A 20596-nucleotide genomic window follows, 5' to 3' on the forward strand; every position below is an offset into this window, starting at 1 on the left:
GACACAGAAACCTGCGGAGTGCTGGGAGCCCATCACCCTTACACGCCCAGCCTCCCCTCACCCCCATTCCCAGGTCCTCCAAAACCAGTGGAACTGAGCCTTGCGCGTCAGAGGGCGCTTTCCCAGCTGGGAGTGGTGGAGCTCAGCCCCTGAATTCCACCTCACAGCCCTGCCCCTTGCTGACCCCGGGCTTGGGCCAGCAGATTCTGGGCTGGGGGGTGGGAGAGGGACACCTGAGGAAAGGCAGTTTTGGGGGGAGTAGAGCTCTGGCTGAGGAGGAAGGGACCTGCCCTGGCTTCCCCTCACCCCTTTTATGGCCCTCGGCTCACCACTCTGCTTTCCTCTCGGGGCCTCAGTGTCCTCTTCTGTGAAATGGGAAGAGGAAACCGTGTCCCTGCGGGATGGATTCCCGTGGAAGTACCCAGAGCTCTTGCCAGGAAAGAGGCCAGCCTGGCCGCAGGGTCTCTGTAGCACAGAGCTCCTCCGCCGCCACGTCTGCGCCCAGGCTCTTGGCAGCATCTGGGTGGGCACAGAGCTCTGGGCCTGCGGCCGAGAGAGGCGGCGCCTGCTCTGGGAGCGAAAGTGGGCCCGCCCAGCAGCGGGTAGGGAGAGGAGGACACACTTCCTGGAATAAGACGGATCCTCCACGTTGCAGCTCAGGCCTGGGGTTCGCTGCCAATTACTGACGTCCCAGCAACTGACTTAGGGCTTTTGTCAGATGCTGTGCGCATGCAGCTGAGGCAGAGCCTCAGACGCACAGCCGAGCACCGACAGCCACAGCGACACGTACCCGCCATGGCACACAACAAACGCAGCTCCACGCACGCAGCCACACGCCGCAGGAGCTGGACAAGCATCTACACACGTAACTGCATTGAGACACGGCCACTGGCACCGACGTGACAGACACACTGACCATTATTAGAGAATGACACCCATTATGTTTCCAGAAGGACACACACACGTGGGCATGGCCACCCCCAAACGGCCACACTTAGCCACTCAGAGCTTATAACACGGGCATCCTCCCACACAGACATGCTGGCAACTCCCGTGCGGGGCTTTGGGAGCCCGGCCACAGCCGGGGCCCGTGGCTGTTCTTCGGCAGCATGACCCGGCTGTACGGTGTGACACGCAGGGACACACGCCCAGTGGTGAGCTGCAGCCAGCTTAAGGGCCACTTAGTGGCCATTTTTCAGGAATTTTGTGAGCTGCTTGTGAAATTCAGCTGTCATTTTATTTTTTTAATTGACTGTAGTTGACAGCCAGTGTGACATTTAGTTTCAGGTGTACGACATAGTGATTCATCAGCTCTACACATTACGCCGTGCTCACCCCCCGAGCGTAGCCACCACCTGTCACCGTACGATGCTGTTAAAATACCATTGACTTGGGGCACCTGGGTGGCTCAGTCGGTTAAGCGCCTGCCCTCGGCTCAGGTCATGGTCTCAGGGTCCTGGGATCGAGCCCCGCATCGGGCTCCCTGCTCCGTGGGAGGCCTGCTTCTCCCTCTCCCACTCCCGCTGCTTGTGTTCCTGCTCTCGCTGTCTCTCTCTCTGTCAAATAAATAAATAAATAAATCTTTTAAAAAAAAAATACCATTGACTTGGGGCGCCTGGGTGGCTCAGTCGGTTCAGCGCCTGCCCTCGGCTCAGGTCATGGTCTCAGGGTCCTGGGATCGAGCCCCACGTCGGGCTCTGCTCAGTGGGGAGTCTGCTTCTCTGGCTCGCTCGCTCACTCTCTCAAATAAATAAAATCTTTAAAAAATAATAAAATAAAATGCCATGGACTACATTCCCTATGTAGAGAGCCATTATTTTAAAAATCAAATGATATACTTACAATTAAATAAGTTATATTAAAAACAGGGCGCCTGGGTGGCTCAGTCGTTAAGCGTCTGCCTTCGGCTCAGGTCGTGATCCCGGGGTCCTGGGATCGAGCCCCGCATCGGGCTCCCTGCTCGGCAGGAAGCCTGCTTCTCCCTCTCCCATTCCCCCTGCTTGTGTTCTTGCTCTCGCTATTTCTCTCTCTATCAAATAATAAAAAAAAAAAGTTATATTAAAAACAAAGGTAATAAACACTCCAAAGTCATCACTGCCAATTGTTTTACTACATTTCACTATCATCTGTGGTGTAGAGCTGATGCACTTCGATTACGTCAGTACATTGGAAACGGCATATAATGTGTGGTTCTGCACATCTCCCAGTACCTCCTTTAGTTCAGTGACAGCAGGTTGGTAGCTTGAAATTGGCCACAGGAGGCCTATTGACACTGCAGAAATTGACAAACACTACAGATCAGGTGTTTTTTTTCTTTGAGAACTGGGCATTAAACATCGGGCAGCATACCACTGCCCTTACTCATATTGAGATTCCATAATTGTACACATCGAGGTAGCTGGGTGTCCATCTCGATGCAGTTGGTATCGTGGTAAGAGCCGAAGGGCCTGAGCTCGAATCCCAGTTCAGTGCCTTGTAACTTGGGGCAAAGTATTTAATCTCCTTGTTTCTTGGGTTGCTCATCTGTGAAAACGGGGTAATAATTCGGTAAGAATGGGAGTAGTAAGAGTACGTACCTCGCAGGGCCAGTGCGACAATGAAAGGAACTAATGCAGGTGAAGGACTGAGAGCAGGGCCCAGCACAGAGCAAGCCTTGAATTAGTGGCGCGTGCGGAGTTGTATGCCCGCACGTTTATGTGCACGCACGCACATCCGCAGGTCACGCCTCCAAAAACGTACTACAAGCCCGAGTTCCAAGGGAGGCTGAGGGCTGACAGAGGGCAGCCCTTGGGATGTGGTCCTGGCAAGGAAGCCTGGCAGGGTGGGGGATGGCAGCTGGAACCACACAATGAGACCAGGGCAAGGGGCATGCAGGACACAGTCAGCTGGTGCTCCCCAGGGAGCCGATCTCAGGACAGGAGGCAGGGCTGGCCTCTGGGAAGCCGGTGTAGGAAGGAGAAGGCTGAAATGGGGCAGGGTTGCTCAGGGCCTGGCAGCCAGCAGATTTTCAGATCTGAGGCTCCTTTGCTCCCCTCCCCCCTCTCTTCCCACCTCTGCTTTCTGCTTTACTCATTCACTCAGGGAGCGCTGAGCTGCGTGCTGAACCTTGAGGTTTCAGAGATTAAAACAGCCCTCCTTGCCCAAAAGAAATGAAAATATATGTCCATACAAGGACTTGTACACGAATGCTCCTAGCAGCTTTATTTGTGGTAGGCCCAAATAACTGGAAACTACCCCCAAAGTCCCACCAGCAGGTGAACGGATAAGCCAATTGTGGTGTATGTCCACAATGGAAAACGACTCAGTAATGAAAAGAATTATTGATCTACGCAGCAACGTAGATGAATCTCAATTATGCAGAGTCAAAGAAGCCAGAGGAGAAAGCCCATCGCAGTACTCTTTATATAAAATCCTTTAAAATGCAAGTGCATCTAGAGTGAGAACAGAATAGCGGTGGCCTGGGCCTGGGTTTGGGGTGCAGGGAGGGAGGGATCACAAGGGGGCACAAGGAAACTTTTGGGGATGACGGCTATGTTCTTCTCTTGATTGTGATAATGGTTTCATGGGTGTATACAAACGTCAAACATGCAGTTTATTGCATGTCAGTTATATCTCAATAAAGCTATTAAGGAAGAAAAAGCACGATCCTCACCCTGCAGGAGCTCACAGTTGGGAAGCAGTGGGTGTATGGGGGGGGGAGGGGGGAGATGAGGATGCAGACACAAAAGCAGTAACAAGAATCCATTAAGTAATTAATGTTAGAGGATGAGACGGGGAAGGGTAGAGCATGCCCAGGGCAAGGAACAGCAGAACCGAGGCCGGGGCCAGGAGGAGTGGTTAGAGCTGGGCCCCGGCTCCAGGGGCATGAGGCCAGCTGGGTGGTATGAGATGCAGTTAGGGAGCTGGTCTGGGGCAGAATCTTTTCCCTCTCTCCTCCCTCCTTCTGTCCCTTGCCTGTCCTTCCACCACTTGTCTACTTGTATCCTGTAGCTGAGCAGTCTCCCCCTACCCCCCCGCACCCCTCTTTCCCGCCAACACCACACAGTGTCAGAAAACGGTCTGGGGCAGAAGCCATGGCCTCCGTCCTCACCTTGTGGCCTCCCACAGGAAGGAGCCCTCGACCTTCTGAAGAAGCTGAATAGCTGTCAGATGTCCATCCAGCTACTCCAGGTGGGGCGGGGGTGGGAAGCCTTGGGGGCTGTGCCTGGGGGGTGGAGAAGGCCTTCTGGCGAAGAGAAAGACCTGGGGTGGGGGAGCCCTCCAAGGGTGGGGTCTGGGAGGGATTTCTGACGGGGAGGGCCAGGGGCAGGGGAGGCCTTGCGCTCTGAGGGTGGAGACTGAGGCACTTAGATGGGGGCCGGGTACCTTCCAAGCACAGGGGGCCTGTAGGTCTGTGAGAAGGACTGATTTGCTTTCTTAAATACCCCAATCCCTAAGCCCTGGGCCTATGGGGTCTGAGAGGCCAGTGATCCAGGGAGAAGGAAAAGTTGCCCACTTTTAGATCCCAAGTCTTACCAGAAGTTCTTGGCCCTGAAAAAAAATCAGCACAGAGCCAAGCTGTGGTCTCCTGGGCTGTGTCTTAAGCTGAAACTTGAACTCAAAGACACCAGGAGGTGGAAGTGGTGAGGGGTCCTTGGCTGCAGCCGAACCCACCACTACCTCAGCTTTTCACCGAAGCCATGGTCGCCGTCAGGGCCGGGGTCTGGGCCTTGGGCCCTGGAGCTTACTGAGGGCTGCAGGTCAGGCCTGGGTTATTACATCAGCCATGGCTCAGGGCCAGGGCTCTGGAGAGGCTGGGGCTGGGCACATGGGGCGTTGAGCCAGGGCAGGCCTCGCCAGTTAGGGCAGTCCTGTGAGTCCACTGGAAGACCAGCCCCTGACCCTCTGGCTTTGCAGACCACCAGGATTGGAGTCGCCGTCAATGGGGTCCGCAAGCACTGCTCAGACAAGGAGGTGGTGTCCTTGGCCAAAGTCCTCATCAAAAACTGGAAGCGGCTGCTGGGTGAGAGGGGGCAGGGTCGACTTGGCTGCGTGTTTCTCCTATCGCCCGGGTCGGGACCATGCCTGGCTTACAGCAGGCACTCAGTGCATGTTTGTCGAATGACTTAAGAAAAGACAGATGGCCTCTTAAGTGGGGAATGCCAGTGTTGGTCTACACACGGCAACATGTGTAGACATGTGAGTTTTTGTGTACGTGTATGTGTGCCTCTATGTATGTATTTCCTTGCATGTTATATAGAGAGCACATGTCTATATATACGCATTTGTGTGAGTATGGTCTGTGTGCAGGTGTCTTTCTGTCCCCCGTGTGAGCGCGGCTTTGCACACACACGTGCACGTCGTATATGCATCTGTGTATGAATGTATATTTCTGTGTGTGTGCAGGTGTGTTGGGGGCATGTGCAGCTGTCGCTGTCCCTGCCCTTTGCCCCTCCCTCCCCGAAGTCGTGCTGGGTCCTGCGGAGACAGAGCTCAGTTTGAGAACGATGCCGTGCTTTCATTTGCAGACTCCCCTGGACCCCCCAAAGGAGAAAAAGGAGAGGAGAGAGACAAAGCAAAGAAGGAAAAAGGGATCAACTACTCTGACTGGAAGCCAGAGACAGGCCTTTCTCCACCGAGGAAAAAACGAGGCGAAGAGCCCAAAGACAGGTATTTTTTCTGGGATGGAGAGAAGGGGGCTGACACTTGTCATGTCCTCTGCCAGAGGCTCTGTTTATATAACTTCGTTTAATCTTCACGCCCCGGGAGGAGCTACTGTTCGTTCCCATCTCCTACGGGGCCCCCTTGGGGAGGGTCTTCTTGGGCTCAATCAGACAGACCCGTAAGACCCAAATAGGCCATCCCTGGCACTGGCTTCACCGAGGACGCCGGGGCAGGAGGTGCAGTGTGCCAGCAGGGCAGGCCCAGGCCTTTCTCATCTGCTAGGGGACCACACAGCATCCAGAGCTATTCGGTTCTACCCAGGTGCAGGGTAATGAGTCCACAATGGTGGGGGTCGCCGGTGGTGAACCCCTGACTTAGAAGACAAAGCTGCCAGGATCCCAGCAGGATTCACTGTCCTTGGGGCAGCCCCCAAAAGCTATGGTTTTCCACTAATTATTTATATTTCATTCAGAGCCCTTCCTGTCTGGACATAATTTACCAATCAGGGCTCATTTGCTATAAGCAATGTTGGCCTAGTAACACAGCTGACATCCCAGCCTTGTCAGGGTTCCGGGTACATGGGGCTAGGAACTCACTTAACCATACAGAAAGTAAAGTGTTTTGTTGGCTCTCTATTCAACGTTTTCATTCTGTGGGGAGGAAGCCGAAGGTTGGGGAGCAGGGACTTTCCCAAGACCACCCAGCTATTATGTGACCGAGGGGGATCCCATCTTTGTCAGACCCCCAGACCTCTGCTGAGAATAGAAGAGTTGTCTGTCTCAACTCCATGCCCATTCCCCCTTGCCCACCTAGCCAGGGTCCCCCAAATTGCATGACTTCAGATAGACCCAAATGCCTTATCCATGATAGTAGATAAAAGTCCTCATCGATGTATAAATAAGTCCTACCCGTTCCCTATGTGACGAGAGCACTTAATTCCTCAGGTGGGTGGGAGGGGTCTGCATTTGTTCACCTAATAGGTAAGGAGGCAGTTTTAGATAATACTGAATAGTATCTGATGGTAGATAATAGTAGGTGTTATATGGATAATATCATCTGTGATATATCAACGTTTTTAATGAACATACCTTTTTTGGTTTTTTTTTTAAAGATTTTATTTATTTATTTATTTGACAGAGACACAGCGAGAGAGGGAACACAAGCAGGGGGAGTGGGAGAGGGAGAAGCAGGCTTCCCGCTGAGCAGGGAGCCCGATGCGGGGCTCAATCCCAGGACCCTGGGACCATGACCCAAGCCGAAGGCAGACACCTAATGACTGAGCCACCCAGGCGCCCCAGTGAACATACCTTTTGACCCGGTATAGCCGCTATAAGGAATTCATTTTAAGGAATTAACCAGATTAGGGGCACCTGGCTGGCTCAGTCGGAAGAGCATGGGACTCTCGATCTTGGGGTTGTGAGTTCAAGCCCCACATTGGGTGTAGAGATTACTTTAATAAAAAAAAAGGAATTAACCAGATTAAGGCATAAAGACTACATGTTGTATGTGTAACATATTTCTGCTGGCATTTCTGAAACATTTTTAATCTCTGAATCCTTTTTAAATGAATGTTTATTATAATCCTATAAAACAAGTGTTTTGCAGAAAACACTTTAGGGATTGATGCTGTAGAAGGGAAGATCTCACCCAGGAGGGAGGCATACCTCTACCACGATACTCCCAGTTTGGGCTGTTCAAATAGCTGTGGGGCAAGGATCCTAAATACCCTTCCATGCACAGAATAGTCCCACACATTGAAAAACCACTTATTATGTTCAAAAAGCTGATAGAGTCTCCATGGAGAGGCAGTGCTGGGTAGAGAAAAATTTGATTTAATGACATGGGAAAATATTCACTGAGTATTAAGAGAAGCTGTGTGTATGATGTAGTACGTGTAGTATGATTTCATTTTTATAAAAATTAAGTAAGTGAGGGGTACCTGGCTGGCTCAGTCAGTACAGCACGTAACTCTTGATCTTGGGGTGGTGAGTTCAAGGCCCATGTTGGGTGTAATGTTTACTAAAAAAAAAATAAGTTAAAAAAATTAAATGAGTTTTATGTATATGTATAGGAAAAAAGATGAGAAGGATATATACCAGGATGGTAATAGTGATTATGTCTGGGTGGTAGGATTGAGAAGTTTTTTTTCCTTCTTCTTTTTGCAAATTTGTGTCTTTCTTATTTTTTCCCAATAAATATGTACTAATTTTTAAATAAGAAAAAATAATGAAACCATTTTTTTAAAAACAGAAACATATCTGTGTGATTATAATTAAGAAGAGCTTCATATTCTACTACAATAAAATTTTAAAATCTGTATTGTTGAGTTTCTTTTCACAGTGATCCTGTATTGCTTTTGAAATCAGAACAAATAATACCATTTAAAAAAATAAACAAGTAAACAAATAAAAATCTGTTGTAGAAATAATGGAAAATATGGAGAAAAGGGGGAAAAAAACACCCACATTCTCACCACCCAAAGACAGTCACTCAATATTTTGGTATATGGTTTTTCTTTCTATTCTCTCTTTGGCTGACTTTCTATATAGTTATCAACCAATTTTATAGTCTGCTTTCTAAAATGCAATACTTGTCAAAGGGATCTTTGTTGTTGTTGTTCTGTTCCTTTCATTGTGCTCATTTTGCAATTATATCCCACTTGGAGAAATCCTAACGGACATTTAACTTTTCGTATGGCTTGTTTTGTTTTCGCAAAGAGGTTAGAAGTCTGGCTGGCAGGGAGCCCCTGCGCCTCTCCACGGTACCAGTGTGGAGTTAACGTTTCCTGAATATCGCTGGCTAGCCCACCTGCACCAGGGCCTTCCCTGTGTTCATGCTGTGGCTGGTCTGGCCACATCTGGAGCCGGTTCTGAGCACCCTGGCCAATGAAGGACCGGATGGGGAGGGGGTCTTATGAGATGAAATTCAAAGACTAAAGGCTGGACCATTGGGAGAGTATACCAAATGGGACATGGAACTAACTAACCTGTAGAATAGGGAGTATAGGCATCTGGGTGAAGGTGACAGCCTGAACATATGCATTTCCTTTTGCTTCATCGCAGAATCTCACTAAATGATCATTAAAGGGATTTTTTTTTAAGGCCTACAAGGATGCCAGGTATGGGAGAGAAGACGATTAGAGAGCAGAAAGCCAAGTTCTGGGCTGAACTTGGTCACTTATTCACACCCTTAGTCTCTGAGACTCAGTATTGTGGCCTGAAAAATGGGCATCCTTTTCTCAGTTTTTTTTTCCTCGTAAAAATAAAATGTTTTATTTGTAATATATTCTAATTATATCTATTGTTTTAATTTAACCTTTGTATTATATTTATTTTATTATACAGGTAGTTACTTGCCCATTGTAGGAAGTTTTAAAAATACAAATAAGAAAATTTAAAAAATCCATTGGCTAGAGATAAGCACATATAATCGTATAATAATCCTGTATTTAAATATATATATATCGTTTATGGGCTCCTGGGTGGCTCAGTCTATTGAGCATGCGACTCTTGATTTTGGCTCAGGTCATGATCTCAGGGTTGTGAGATCGAGCCCTGGATCGGGCTCTATGCTCAATGCAGAGTCTGCTTGAGATTCTCTCTCCCTCTCCCATTGCCCCTCCCCCCTCACGCTCTCTAAATAAATACATTCATACATACATAATAAATACATATATCATTTATGTAATCATATATATCCTTCCAGACTTTTTTGCATGCATCACTACCCATAGAGTACTTATTGTGTCAATAACATGGAATTATATTTTATATATTATTTTATAACTTTTCCACATACATATATTTATTTCAACAGTAAGGCACATTTAGTGTAAAAAGTTTAGAAACTCAAATACAAAAGAAAATAACAGAAATAACCACTGTTAACATTTTGTTGTGTACCTTTCTCATGCTTTTTTTTTTTTTTTTTTGGGGGGGGGGGGGGGGAGAAGGAGAGGGGGAGAGAGAATCTTAAGCAGGTTCCACGCCCAACGCACAGCCCGATGAAGGGTTCGATCTCACGACCCTGAGATCATGACCTGAGATGAAATCAAGAGCCAGACACTTAACCGACTGAGCGCCCCTACATTTAACAACATCTTGACCATTCTCCTGCGACATTAAGTTGTTAATGTTGGTTTACTTTTTGCTGTGAAATGAAGCTGTTACTGAGGCCAAGCAGGGAATGAGGAGGTTGTCTCCCCACCTTGTAGGGAAAGTTAGCAGGGGTCCAATTTCAACTCTGTTGGTGAACTTCTTTTCTTTTTAGTTTCCTTAATGATGATTCACTATCATTATTTATTATATAAACACTAACCACATTAGTGATATTTAAAATTAAAATGAGGGGCGCCTGGGTGGCTCCGTCGTTAAGCATCTGCCTTTGGCTCAGGTCACGATCCCAGGGTCCTGGGATCGAGCCCTGCATCGGGCTCCCTGCTCCACGGGAAGCCTGCTTCTCCCTCTCCCACTCCCCCTGCTTGTGTTCCCTCTCTCGCTGTGTCTCTCTTTGTCAAATAAATAAATAAAATCTAAATAAATAAATAAATAAATAAATAAATAAATAAATAAAATTAAAATGAGGCCTGGCTGGCTCAGTTGGAAGAGCACACAACTCTTGATCTCGTTGTGAGTTCAAGCCCTGTGTTAGGTGTAGACGTTACTTAAAAATAAAATCTTCAAAACAAAATAAAATAAAAATGAAAAATATTTGTCCACAGTGTGCCACTTCCAACAAATGAAACAGCTTTTGGACATCTTCTTCCCTCCCAGTCCTCATCTACTTATATACATAATTTTTCCATTCCTATAGGCAGAGTGTACAATTACGTCCCTGTTTATTTATCTTCTTATTGTATTCTAAGCATTTTTTCTTGTTCCTATTTTTCATAAAGATCATTTGCAATAACTGCAGATATTTCTGGTTTGCTCTAAAAAAAGGAAAGCAATGAAGAAGGGCCAGAAAGTGGTGAGTCCCAGGGGTTGAGGCTCATGCCTTCCCTTCTTTCTTCTACTGCAAGAATTCCAGCTTCCCACTCTGGCCTGCACCTGTCTGTCCCCATGGGGCATTCGGGGAGGAAACCTGCAGGGGAACTCCCAGGGTCCAGCGAGGGATTGGAGGGGCATGTGAAGAAGGGTCTCTCTTCCCCTCTCCCTCTCTGCTGCCTCCCCCTGCATTTAAGCTGGGGTTGAAGGTCTGGAGCCAAATGGATCTGGCCCACGGGATAATCAGGGCTGGCCCCTGAAGCTGCCTTACCCACTGTCTCCCACACCACCTGGAGGATGAGGAGGAAAGCTGTGCGGGGAACATTGCACAACCTGGGAAACCAGAAATAAGGTGCCTAGGACTACGGGGCGTGGAGGACTTCTATGTTCTGAAAACTGCTGTAGGGACAGAAACGTCTTCTTCCCAGCCAGCCCCTGGACACAGGTGCTTTTCTCCCCATTTGACAGGGGAGGGAGCTCATACTCAGAGAAGATGACTTGCCCAGGGCAGGGCTGGGATTGCGACTCAGGCCACTGCCTCCCTTTTTAGAATACCTGTTATATGTGATTGTGTGCACGTAGGAAAGGAACTGGAAGGAACGACCTCAAACGATGGTTACCACTGGGGAACTTTCTTTTCCCACTTTTTTAGTTTTTATATTTCTGTATTGGTTGACTCCATGGCATTTGGCAGCAAATATTTATACAGCACCCACTTTGTGCTAGGCACTCTTCTCTTGGCCTGAAATAAGCCAGTGAACATATTCGATTGGATTCCACAGAAGCAGACCCTGAAACACAGATTCAAGTGCAAGGAGTTTACTTGGGAAGTGATTTCAGGAAATGCAGAGAGAGGAGTGAGGGACGTGAGACCGGGAAGGGAAGGAAGCCAGCCCAGGGTGTGTTAGTGGGCAGGCTACTGCTGTGGGCAAACAGGGCTTAAATCCTGCTGGGGAACTCTGGGAGACCGTGGAGAACACACCTCGGGTTCACCCTCTTGAGGGCTGAGGACACTGGGGTGTTTATCCACCAACTCCTATGTGTCTGGTTAAAGGCTGCTCCTGGAGTCCTTAACTCCTCGCACTTCTGGCCCTCCGGCCGGCTGGCGCTGGCTGGCTCGGAGAACTCCTTCGGGCACAGGCAGGGGGAGCCTACAGCACAGAGCCCTTGGGTCCCAGTGCACTGGGAGAGTGCGTGCCCGAGGGGATGTGGACTCCCCAGGGACAGTGAACAAACCCTACCAAACTCTGCTTGCAGAATTTACATGGGATCTGGTCAGATAATGTACATGATAAGTAATATGTTAGAAGGGGATGCCTGCACTGGACTTAAAAGGAAGTCTGGGGGGCACCTGGCTGGCTCAGTCGGTAGAGCGTGCAACTCTAGATCTCAGGGTCCTGAGTTCCAGCCCCACGATGAGCACCGAGGTTACTTAAAAAAAAAAAAAAAAAAAAAAAAGGGAAGCCTGGGTAAGTGAAATGGGGAGTGATGGTTACAATTTACAGATTAATTTTATAAAACCAATAAAAGGGGGGAATGTATTAGATATCATAAAGAGAATGTAGCTACATGCCTTTTAGAGAATAGAAACAAATTTTCACCTCTGATCCCATCACCCTAATATAGCCATAGTTGTATTTTCTTTCTTTCTTTTTTTTAAGATTTTTTTTTTTAAAAGATTTTATTTATTTATTTGACAGAGAGAGACAACAGGGAGAGACGGAACACAGGCAGGGGAGTGGGAGAGGGAGAAGCAGGCTTCCCGCCGAGCAGGGAGCCCGATGCGGGGCTCGATCCCAGGACCCTGGGATCATGACCTGAGCCGAAGGCAGACGCTTAACGACTGAGCCACCCAGGCGCCCCTAAGATTTTTTTTTAAGTAATCTCTACACCCAACACGGGGCTCCAACTTACTACCCAAGATCAAGAGTCACTTGCTCTACCAGCTGAGCCAGCCAGGAGCCCCGATGGCATTTTCTTTCAATCTTTCTTCCTCCTAGGCATTGGTTTTCCTGTGTGACTTTAGAAATAGTATACATCTAATTGTGTGCGCTATTTCACTTGCCTTTTTTTTTTTTAAGATTTTATTTATTTATTTGACAGAGACACAGCGAGAGAGGGAACACCAAGCAGGGGGAGTGGGAGAGGGAGAAGCAGGCTTCCCGCTGAGCAGGGAGCCCGATGCAGGGCTCCATCTCAGGACCCTGGGACCATGACCTGAGCCGAAGGCAGACGCCCAATGACTGAGCCACCCGGGTACCCTCACTTGCCATTTTAACACAGCTCTACCATCTCCAAAGGCTGTGTGCCTCTCTCCGCTTCTCCTAAGTAAGGTGCCTGCAGGGGAGACTGAAGCTGATCTTCTCCACTCCTCGGCTCCTCCTGAGAATAGGCGGTCCCAGAAATGCCAGTCTCCATGGACTCCAGCTAGCCAAGGCCTGCCTGACAGCAAGGAGGAGGGCAGCCTGCTGAGAATTAGTTATTAATAATTAATAATTAGTAATGCAAAGTAAAGGTGTGGGGGTTGTAAGTTCGAGCCCCAGTTTGGGTATAGAGATTACTTAAAAATAAAAATCTTTCCAAAAAAACAATAGTAATACATGGCATAACACACATAACGTATACGGCACGTATTAGGCCTCCTTCCCTTGACTGCTTCATTTGCTGGAGGGTCCGTGCAGGTGAGCAGCCCGCACTAATTGCAGCTTCGTCTCCAGACAGCCGTGGTCCAGGTGGGTCCCATCACCCTCAGCCCAGCAGGCCTGGCTCCCAGAAGCCTTCTTCCCAGCCTCTGAGCTCTCTAGATCAGTCCTGGTGCTAGCTTACAAGAGTCTCATCTCCAATTTCTCTTCTTTCAGGACAGACTCTGTGGACTCCAAGTCTTCAACCAGCTCCTCTCCAAAAAGGCCACCGATGGAAAGGTAAAAAAAAGCTTCTCCATCCCAGAAGTCCTGTTCAGCGTGTGTCCCCATCTCTGCTTTCATGGAAGAAGCCCTGGGGCAGGGGAAAGGAGGAAGCCTCATACATTATGTTGCTTGCCAACTCTAGGACCCACACAGTAAGACTGAATGGGACCCTGAGTCAGAGGGATGGCTCCTTCACTGGGGTGGCTGACTGGCCACCGTTGCCCCATAGCTATCCAGGGAACATTCTCAAGGTCAAGTTGAACCCAGTGAGGACAGAGGTCTTGAGAGCCTATCCCTGGAGTGGGATCTCTGGGTTTAGTCACCCGGAATAGCATAAGTCATCGAGTTATTTATTCATCAAATATTTATTGAGGGGCAGCTATGTGCCAGGAGCTGTTCTAGGTGCCAAGGACACAGCAGTGAACAAAAGAAAAATCTCTGCAGTCATGAGGCCTATATTCTAATAAGGGGTGACAGGGAATCCACAGAATAAGGAAATCAGGCAATTTTAGAAGGTGACGAGCATTGTGGAGACAACAGAGTGAGGGAGGTTAGGAAGGATGGTCATTACGGTGGTCAAGAGAGCCCTCTTTGAACAAATCCTTCATTAGCCATGCAGCTATCGGGGTCATTCTAAGCCCGGGACCCTGGGTGGCAGGGTCAAGAAGCAGGGAGGTGCCAGGGCCGGAGTGAGTAAGTGAGGCAAGAGAGTTGTGGCTCTGGAACAGGAATCACCAGAGGGAATTTATCGGAATGCCTTTGGCTGTGAGCTGAGAATGGGCTGTCGGGGCCAAGGGCGGGAGCAGAACCCAGCCAGGAGGCTATTCAATAACTGAGGCAAGATATGACAGTGGATTTCCTGACAGACTGGGGAGGGGTACCAGAGAATATCAAGAGTCAAGATGACTCTAAGACTTTTCTCTTGAGCCCCTGCAAGGATGGAATGGGGAAGACCATGTGTAAATCAGGCTGCAGCAGGTGATGCAGAGCTGAGGTTTGGATGTGTTGGGTTTGAGGGGTGTCCTAGTCATTCAGGTGGAGAAGTTGAATAGGCACTTGTTATACCAAGCTAGAATTCAGGAAGAACATCGGGGTTAGAAATCTAAGTTCCAGATTCATTAGTATGGATTGTTTGAAGTCATAAACCTTGATGAGATCGCTAAGGAGAGATTGTAACTGAAAGAGGGGGTCCGGGAGGAGGTTCAGGCTTCAACATATGACTTTATGGAGGACACAGACATTCAGTCTGCAATGGGAGAGAGGCAGGAGCATGATAGCATTTGGTCGGCAGGGGCCAGAGATGCTAAATGTCCTGGAACACGAGGGACAGCCTTGCATAATGAAGGATTGTTCTCTCCCAAAAGGAAACGCTGATCACTAGTCCAGTTCTGGGTGTGATGTTATAATCAAAACATTTCGTGTTTATGTAAGGATTTATACCTCCATATTCCTTTCATGACTTTGCCTTGTGACCTTGAAGTCTCCTGACTCCCTCCTCTAAATGCTTTCTTTTTCTGAAAGTCAGTCAAGCAGAATATGTTTGTCCTTAGAGCAGTTGTACCATTTCCTGCTGGTTCCGAATTGGGGGTGGGGAATCCAAAGAAACACAAGCAAGTCTTGTAAATCCACCTTATCTACTACCCAGACTGTTTCCTGCACTCTCTACCTCTCAATTTCATCTTTCTCCTCTATCCATCCATCCATCCATCCATCCATCCATCCATCCATCCATCCATCCATCTGATGAGCACGTTTGTTGAGCACCTCCTTGCAAACCTAACATGCTCCAAGGACCAAGGTCATGTGCACACGGTAGGTGACTACTGGAGACCACGGCAGACTGGAGGGTACCTGTCTGTCTGAAGGGGCACTCACTATCCAGCCCAGCTGTCTGTTGCTGGAAATGCAGGCCCTGCATGCCATGTCTTCCTATTTTTTAAGGAAAGCTGGACATCTAGATATTCATATGAAACTCCCAATCTTAAATATGGACAACGTATTCATATTTTTCTGAGACACAGGAGGGCAAACAAAATACATGTGGAGCCCACCAGGGGCATCCTCTAAGCCCAGGCAAGGATTTGAACTCATGATCTCTGCCTTTATACAATAAATCACTAACGTAGAGACAGACACCAAAATGCTTTTTTTTTTTTTTAATGTTTTTCAAAGGTATAACATTCGATGGGAACATAGGAAGAGAGTCTCAATATGACTTCCATTATCATGGAAGATAATCTATTTGTGCTCAGAATTGAAAGATGAGAAGGAGTTTGTCTGGTAGACGAGCCAAGAGAGGGCTTGCCCGGCAGTGGGACTGGAACGTGCAAAGGTGTAGTAATATGAGTGAGCGTGGTGCTCTGGAAACTGTAGCTGGGGCTGAAGGGCACCACTGTGACAAGGAGGAAGGTTGCACTTTACCAACTGCCCTTAGGACCCCGCTGTCTGAATTGTTGACTTTTCACCCAGCAGCTAGGCTTGCCTGGCGGTGTAGTAACCGCAATGTCCTCGAGGTGGCGCGCAGGAGCAGCGAGCGGGCCTCCAGGTGCCTCAGCTCCGACCTGGGGCCGGAGACTTTTTCTAAGGGCTTGGTGATGTCAGATCGCAGGCTGCGGGGCTGGCGCTGGCACATCCGGGGAGCAGAAGGAAGCTGTTGATAAATCCGACGCCCCACCCCCACCCCCGCCAGTGATGCCCTCTCTGCAATTTGTCGCACTTCCAATCGTGTGCACTGAAAGCAAAATGAGCCTGGCTGCCTGAAATGCACCAAGACAGGAATGCCAGCCAGCCAGCCAGCCAGCCAGCCAGCTCCTAGCCAAGAGGAGGGACCAGGGCTGGGATTGCCCTGCCGGGAAGGTGGGCGGAAGAAAGCAACAAGCAGCCTAACCTAGCCTGGGTTAGGGGACCCTGAAAAACTCTCTGCCTTGTGGAGACACAGTGAGATGTGTTGAAAAGAATTTGGAAGGCAGGCAGATCTTGGTTTGTGGTGTAACTCTGCCATTTGCTGGTTGGATGACCTTGGACAAGTTTGGAGATGGGCCGACCTGTGTGGTGGGATTTGACAGACGCTGGCTCAGAGAGAGATCACTCTCTTAATCCCAAGGAGTAGGGTCACTAGCCTTCCAAAGAGGACCTGTCACCCACCCAGTTCAGCTCTACCTAGGCCCCCTGGATGTGCCTTTCATCTCTTTGCGGCCAACTCCCTCAACTCATCTTATATTCATGCATTCAACAAAGATTCATCAAGTATTGGCCCAGAATGTTGTTCCAGGTGCTGGAAACAGTGGTGAACCAGCCAAATGGGTCCCTATACTCTGGAGATGGAGGCAGACAGTGTTTATAAACACACAAGTTAATTCTAGACTTGGATAAGGGCTATGAATGAAAGAAATCAGGTCACGTGCTAGGGAGTTACAGGGCAGGGATAGGCTGCTTGGCTGGGCTGTTTGGGGGAGGCCTCCCTGAGGATGTGATATTGGAACTGAGACCTGACTGGCAGGAAGAGGACCAGTCATAAGAAAATCTGGAGGAGGAAGAGCCTTCCTGGAGGAGGGAGCAGCCAGTGCAAAGGCACTGTGGTGGGAGTAACCAGTATATTTAAGGAAGAAAAAGAAGCAGTGCGGTGGAGGGGCTTCCATGAACTGAAAGGGAGCATGGCATGCGATTAGGTCAGAGGGGAGGTAGGGGCCAATGTCGGGGGGCTGGGAGGCCATGGTGAAGAGTTTGACTTTATGCTGAAAATAATTGGAAGCCATTAGAAGGTCAGAAGCAGGGAGTGATGAGATCTGCTGTGAGTTTTTTAAAGCATTCCCCAGGCTTCTGTGTGGCAAATGGATTGTAAGGGGGGCAAGAGGATGCCAGGAGACCAGCTTCTGGGCTATTATGGGTCAGAGCCCAGTGGCCAGGACCAGGTTTGGGTACAGGGAGACTCCTTCTGATTGCAGGCAGCCCCTTAAGCTCTAGAGTTTACACCCTTCCCAGCCCTCCCTCACCCACACCTTTCCCTCCCACTGAAATCTGACTCCAGCAGAGAGCAGGTTGGAGCTCACGTTCCCCAGCCGTGCCCGGCTGCCAGGCCACTCACTTGTCAGGCAGGGTTGGGTCGAATCCAGGGTAAGTTTATCTAGAACAGAAAGGTTCAAACTGCATTTTAAAAAATAAATAAAAGCTAGGAAATCCCTTTGGACAAAATTTTTCATAATTCAAAATATAAACCTTACAAGAGCAGAGCCTTCCCTCCCCCAGCCCATCTCAGCCCTGAGGCAGCACTGAGGCACCTTTGAGGAATCTCAAGGTTCCAGAGAACACAAAAATCCCAATGATCCAAGGGTGTCTGTGGTGACAGAGGGCATCCAAGGTCAAGTCAAACAATAAAGACCGAGGAACAAGAAAGTCTTCGGCAGAATTTACATTGAAGAGTACCCAGCAGGATGTTGGATGTTGGATCTTGTAACCCCAGATTTTTAACACTGGAAAGCTTAGGCTACTAAGTCAGCCTCACTTTCAGACAAACTCCTTGGGCCTGACTTTTCAGAAGCCCAGCATCATCTTCTGAAGGGAAAAAGTACTTCCATAGCTCCAGAGCTGTCTGGTGCAGCTGCCCAGGCTGTGCACTGTACAACTCCAGAAGGTACCCAGCTGACAATATGAATGGCACTCCCTGGAATTAAGAAATGCAACAGCCATTTAGGACCTTCTGTAAGGGCTCAGTGTGTTAAGACTCTGGAGTGGAGGAAGGGACCTTCATTTCTTCAACTCTGATGAGTCAGTTTTTCCTAGGAGGCCTGAGGGCTGGCTGGCTGATCCTGATGGTTACTGAAAGAGATGAAGGTGGAGGCATCTTGACTGCCTGGCCCCCACCCCAAGAGTAGTGTAGAAGCACCTCTGAAAGGGAGGGAGTTGTGCAACTATCACTCCATCCTCTCATCTGTGAAATGGGGCCGGGAACTTGCAACTGTCAGGGTTAAGGAGAGGAAGAAATAGCAAACAGGCAGTAAAAGGTGGCTTTGGCTTTTACCTTCCTTAACAAGTTCTGTCCTTCCTCTCCAGCCCCCTCACCCTCACCCTCCAGCTGCCCCTAGCCCCTCAACATTGCCCATGCAAACCATGGGTTTCGCACTTCTGTGCATTTCTGCCAAGAATGCATCTTCCCGTCCGCTTCTCCAGTGGCCAACTCCTACTCCCCATCCCTTGTGGAATTTGTTGAACTGAATTGCACTGCAGTGTGGGACCTCTTGGAGCTTTCTTAAGCCATGCAGTTGTTAAGGGCTGTCATTGTGATACTGATTGGCCCAGGTCACCACGGGATGCGGGAGGATGCCTCTTCCATCGCCCAGCACTCTCTTTGCAAGGACTTGAAAGGGACCAACAACAGTTGGAGTCCAAGCTTCAGCCTATTTTTTTTTTTTTTTTGGTTGCATGTATCAGTACTTCTTTTTTTTTTTAACTTTTTTATTGTGATAAAATATATATAACAAAATGTGCATTTTAACCTTTTTTTTCAGCGTAAGGAAAAAGATATTTTATCATTTTGAATGCATTGATTTACCAAATATATAAAACAGATTAGTTATCATTGCATATTTCAAGTTGTATGGTTATTCTTATTTCATGAACTTCCTAGATGGATTTTTTTATTGTGTCAAAATATACATAACATAAAATTTAGCTATTTTAACCACTTTTAAGTGTATCATGGCCAAAGTGACTGTATTGGGAGATGGAGCCTTTATGGAGGTAATTAAGGCTAAATGAGGTCGTGAGGGGTAGAGCCCTGATCCAAAAGGATTAATGTCCTTATAGAGACACCTGAGAGTTTGCTTGCTCTCTGCCATGTGAGGACCTAACAAGAAGGTGGTTGTCTACAAGCCAGGAAGCGAGCTCTCTCCAGAAAACTGAGTTGACCAGCACCTTGATCTTGGACTTCCCAGTCTCCAGATCTGTGGGAAATATCTATTGTACAAACCACCCAGTCTATGGTATTTTGTTATAGCAGCCCAAGCTAAGACATATAGTTATCCTGCCAATCATCTGTCTATATATTTGTGGGTTTTTAAACCCAAACCAAAATGAGATCTTTTTTTTTTTTTTTTTTTAGGATTTTATTTATTTGTCAGAGAGAGAGAGAGCGAGCACACAGGCAGGGGGAGCGGCAGGCAGAGGGAGAAGCAGGCTCTCTGCTGAGCAGGGAGTCTGCTGCAGGACTCGATCCCAGAACCCTAGGATCATGACCTGAGCCAAAGGCAGACACTTAACTGACTGAGCCACCCACGCATCCCTAAAATGAGATCATTCTTAGGCAGTATATCATGGGAGTTAGGAGTAGACTTTGGAATCAGACAGACCTGGGTTCAAATCTCAGTGGTGTAACTCTGTGTTTCCTCACCTGCAAACAAGAAGGAGAACAGTATCTACCTCCTAGGATGGCTTTGCGGATTAAATTAGAAAATGTTCCTAAAGTGCCTGGCACAGTGCCTGGCACATGGTAAAAGACAGTCCTCTTCAGTGGTGGTAAATTCACCATTCACTAGACTGTCAGCTCCTTGAGGGACGGAACTTTCCTGACTTGTCTGCTTTACCCCTTGTTCTTAGCACATGACCTGCAGAATAAGGGCCTAATACATATTCACTGAATGAGTGAGTAAATGGTTCAATGAGAGGGTAGAGAGAGCAGTTAGCACGGTGTGTAATGGATCCTAGTGTAGTTTCGGGCAATGTTACAATGTTCGATAACCTGCAGAGCAGAGCGGTTGGTTAAGAGTCTGGGCACCTCATCCACAATATTCAGGTATGCCACACTGCTAGGGGTAGGGCGGGGTGGAAGAACAGCAGCTGGCGCTCTCAGAGGGCATCAGAGGGAAAGGAATCATACTAGCCACTAGGCAAACTCCATCAGGAAGTCTGTCCATGATGTCACTAAGCACACCTAACCTGTGCACCCCCTCAATAGGGCCAAGGACATCCCCAACACTCAGGGTACTCACCCACACAATGAAAGAAAGAAAAAAGAGAAAGAAGAAAGAAAGAAAGAAAGAAAGAAAGAAAGAAAGAAAGAAAGAAAGA

The 20596-nt window shown here is 48.3% G+C and overlaps 1 protein-coding gene and 1 long non-coding RNA gene across 3 annotated transcripts in view; one reads left to right on the top strand and one right to left on the bottom strand.

The window, feature by feature from the left end:
• TCEA3 (transcription elongation factor A3) overlaps positions 1-20596 on the top strand; it is a 37644-nt gene that overhangs the window by 1598 nt on the left and 15450 nt on the right. For both annotated transcript variants that reach the window (XM_035019528.1, XM_035019527.1), the window contains exons 2-5: positions 4108-4170; positions 4897-5002; positions 5508-5649; positions 13487-13549. In XM_035019528.1, the coding sequence (XP_034875419.1) occupies positions 4108-4170; positions 4897-5002; positions 5508-5649; positions 13487-13549 (374 nt within the window). The remainder of the gene's footprint in view (positions 1-4107; positions 4171-4896; positions 5003-5507; positions 5650-13486; positions 13550-20596) is intronic.
• The window catches only part of LOC118019899, a 20114-nt gene continuing 17025 nt past the window's right edge, over positions 17508-20596 (bottom strand). The window contains exon 3 of the long non-coding RNA XR_004681772.1: positions 17508-17657. This is a non-coding gene — a long non-coding RNA (uncharacterized LOC118019899). The remainder of the gene's footprint in view (positions 17658-20596) is intronic.

Source organism: Mirounga leonina, unplaced genomic scaffold, assembly GCF_011800145.1.
Source record: "Mirounga leonina isolate KUSES-001 unplaced genomic scaffold, KU_Mleo_1.0 Mir_173, whole genome shotgun sequence".
In the NCBI taxonomy this organism is placed as follows: domain Eukaryota; kingdom Metazoa; phylum Chordata; class Mammalia; order Carnivora; family Phocidae; genus Mirounga; species Mirounga leonina.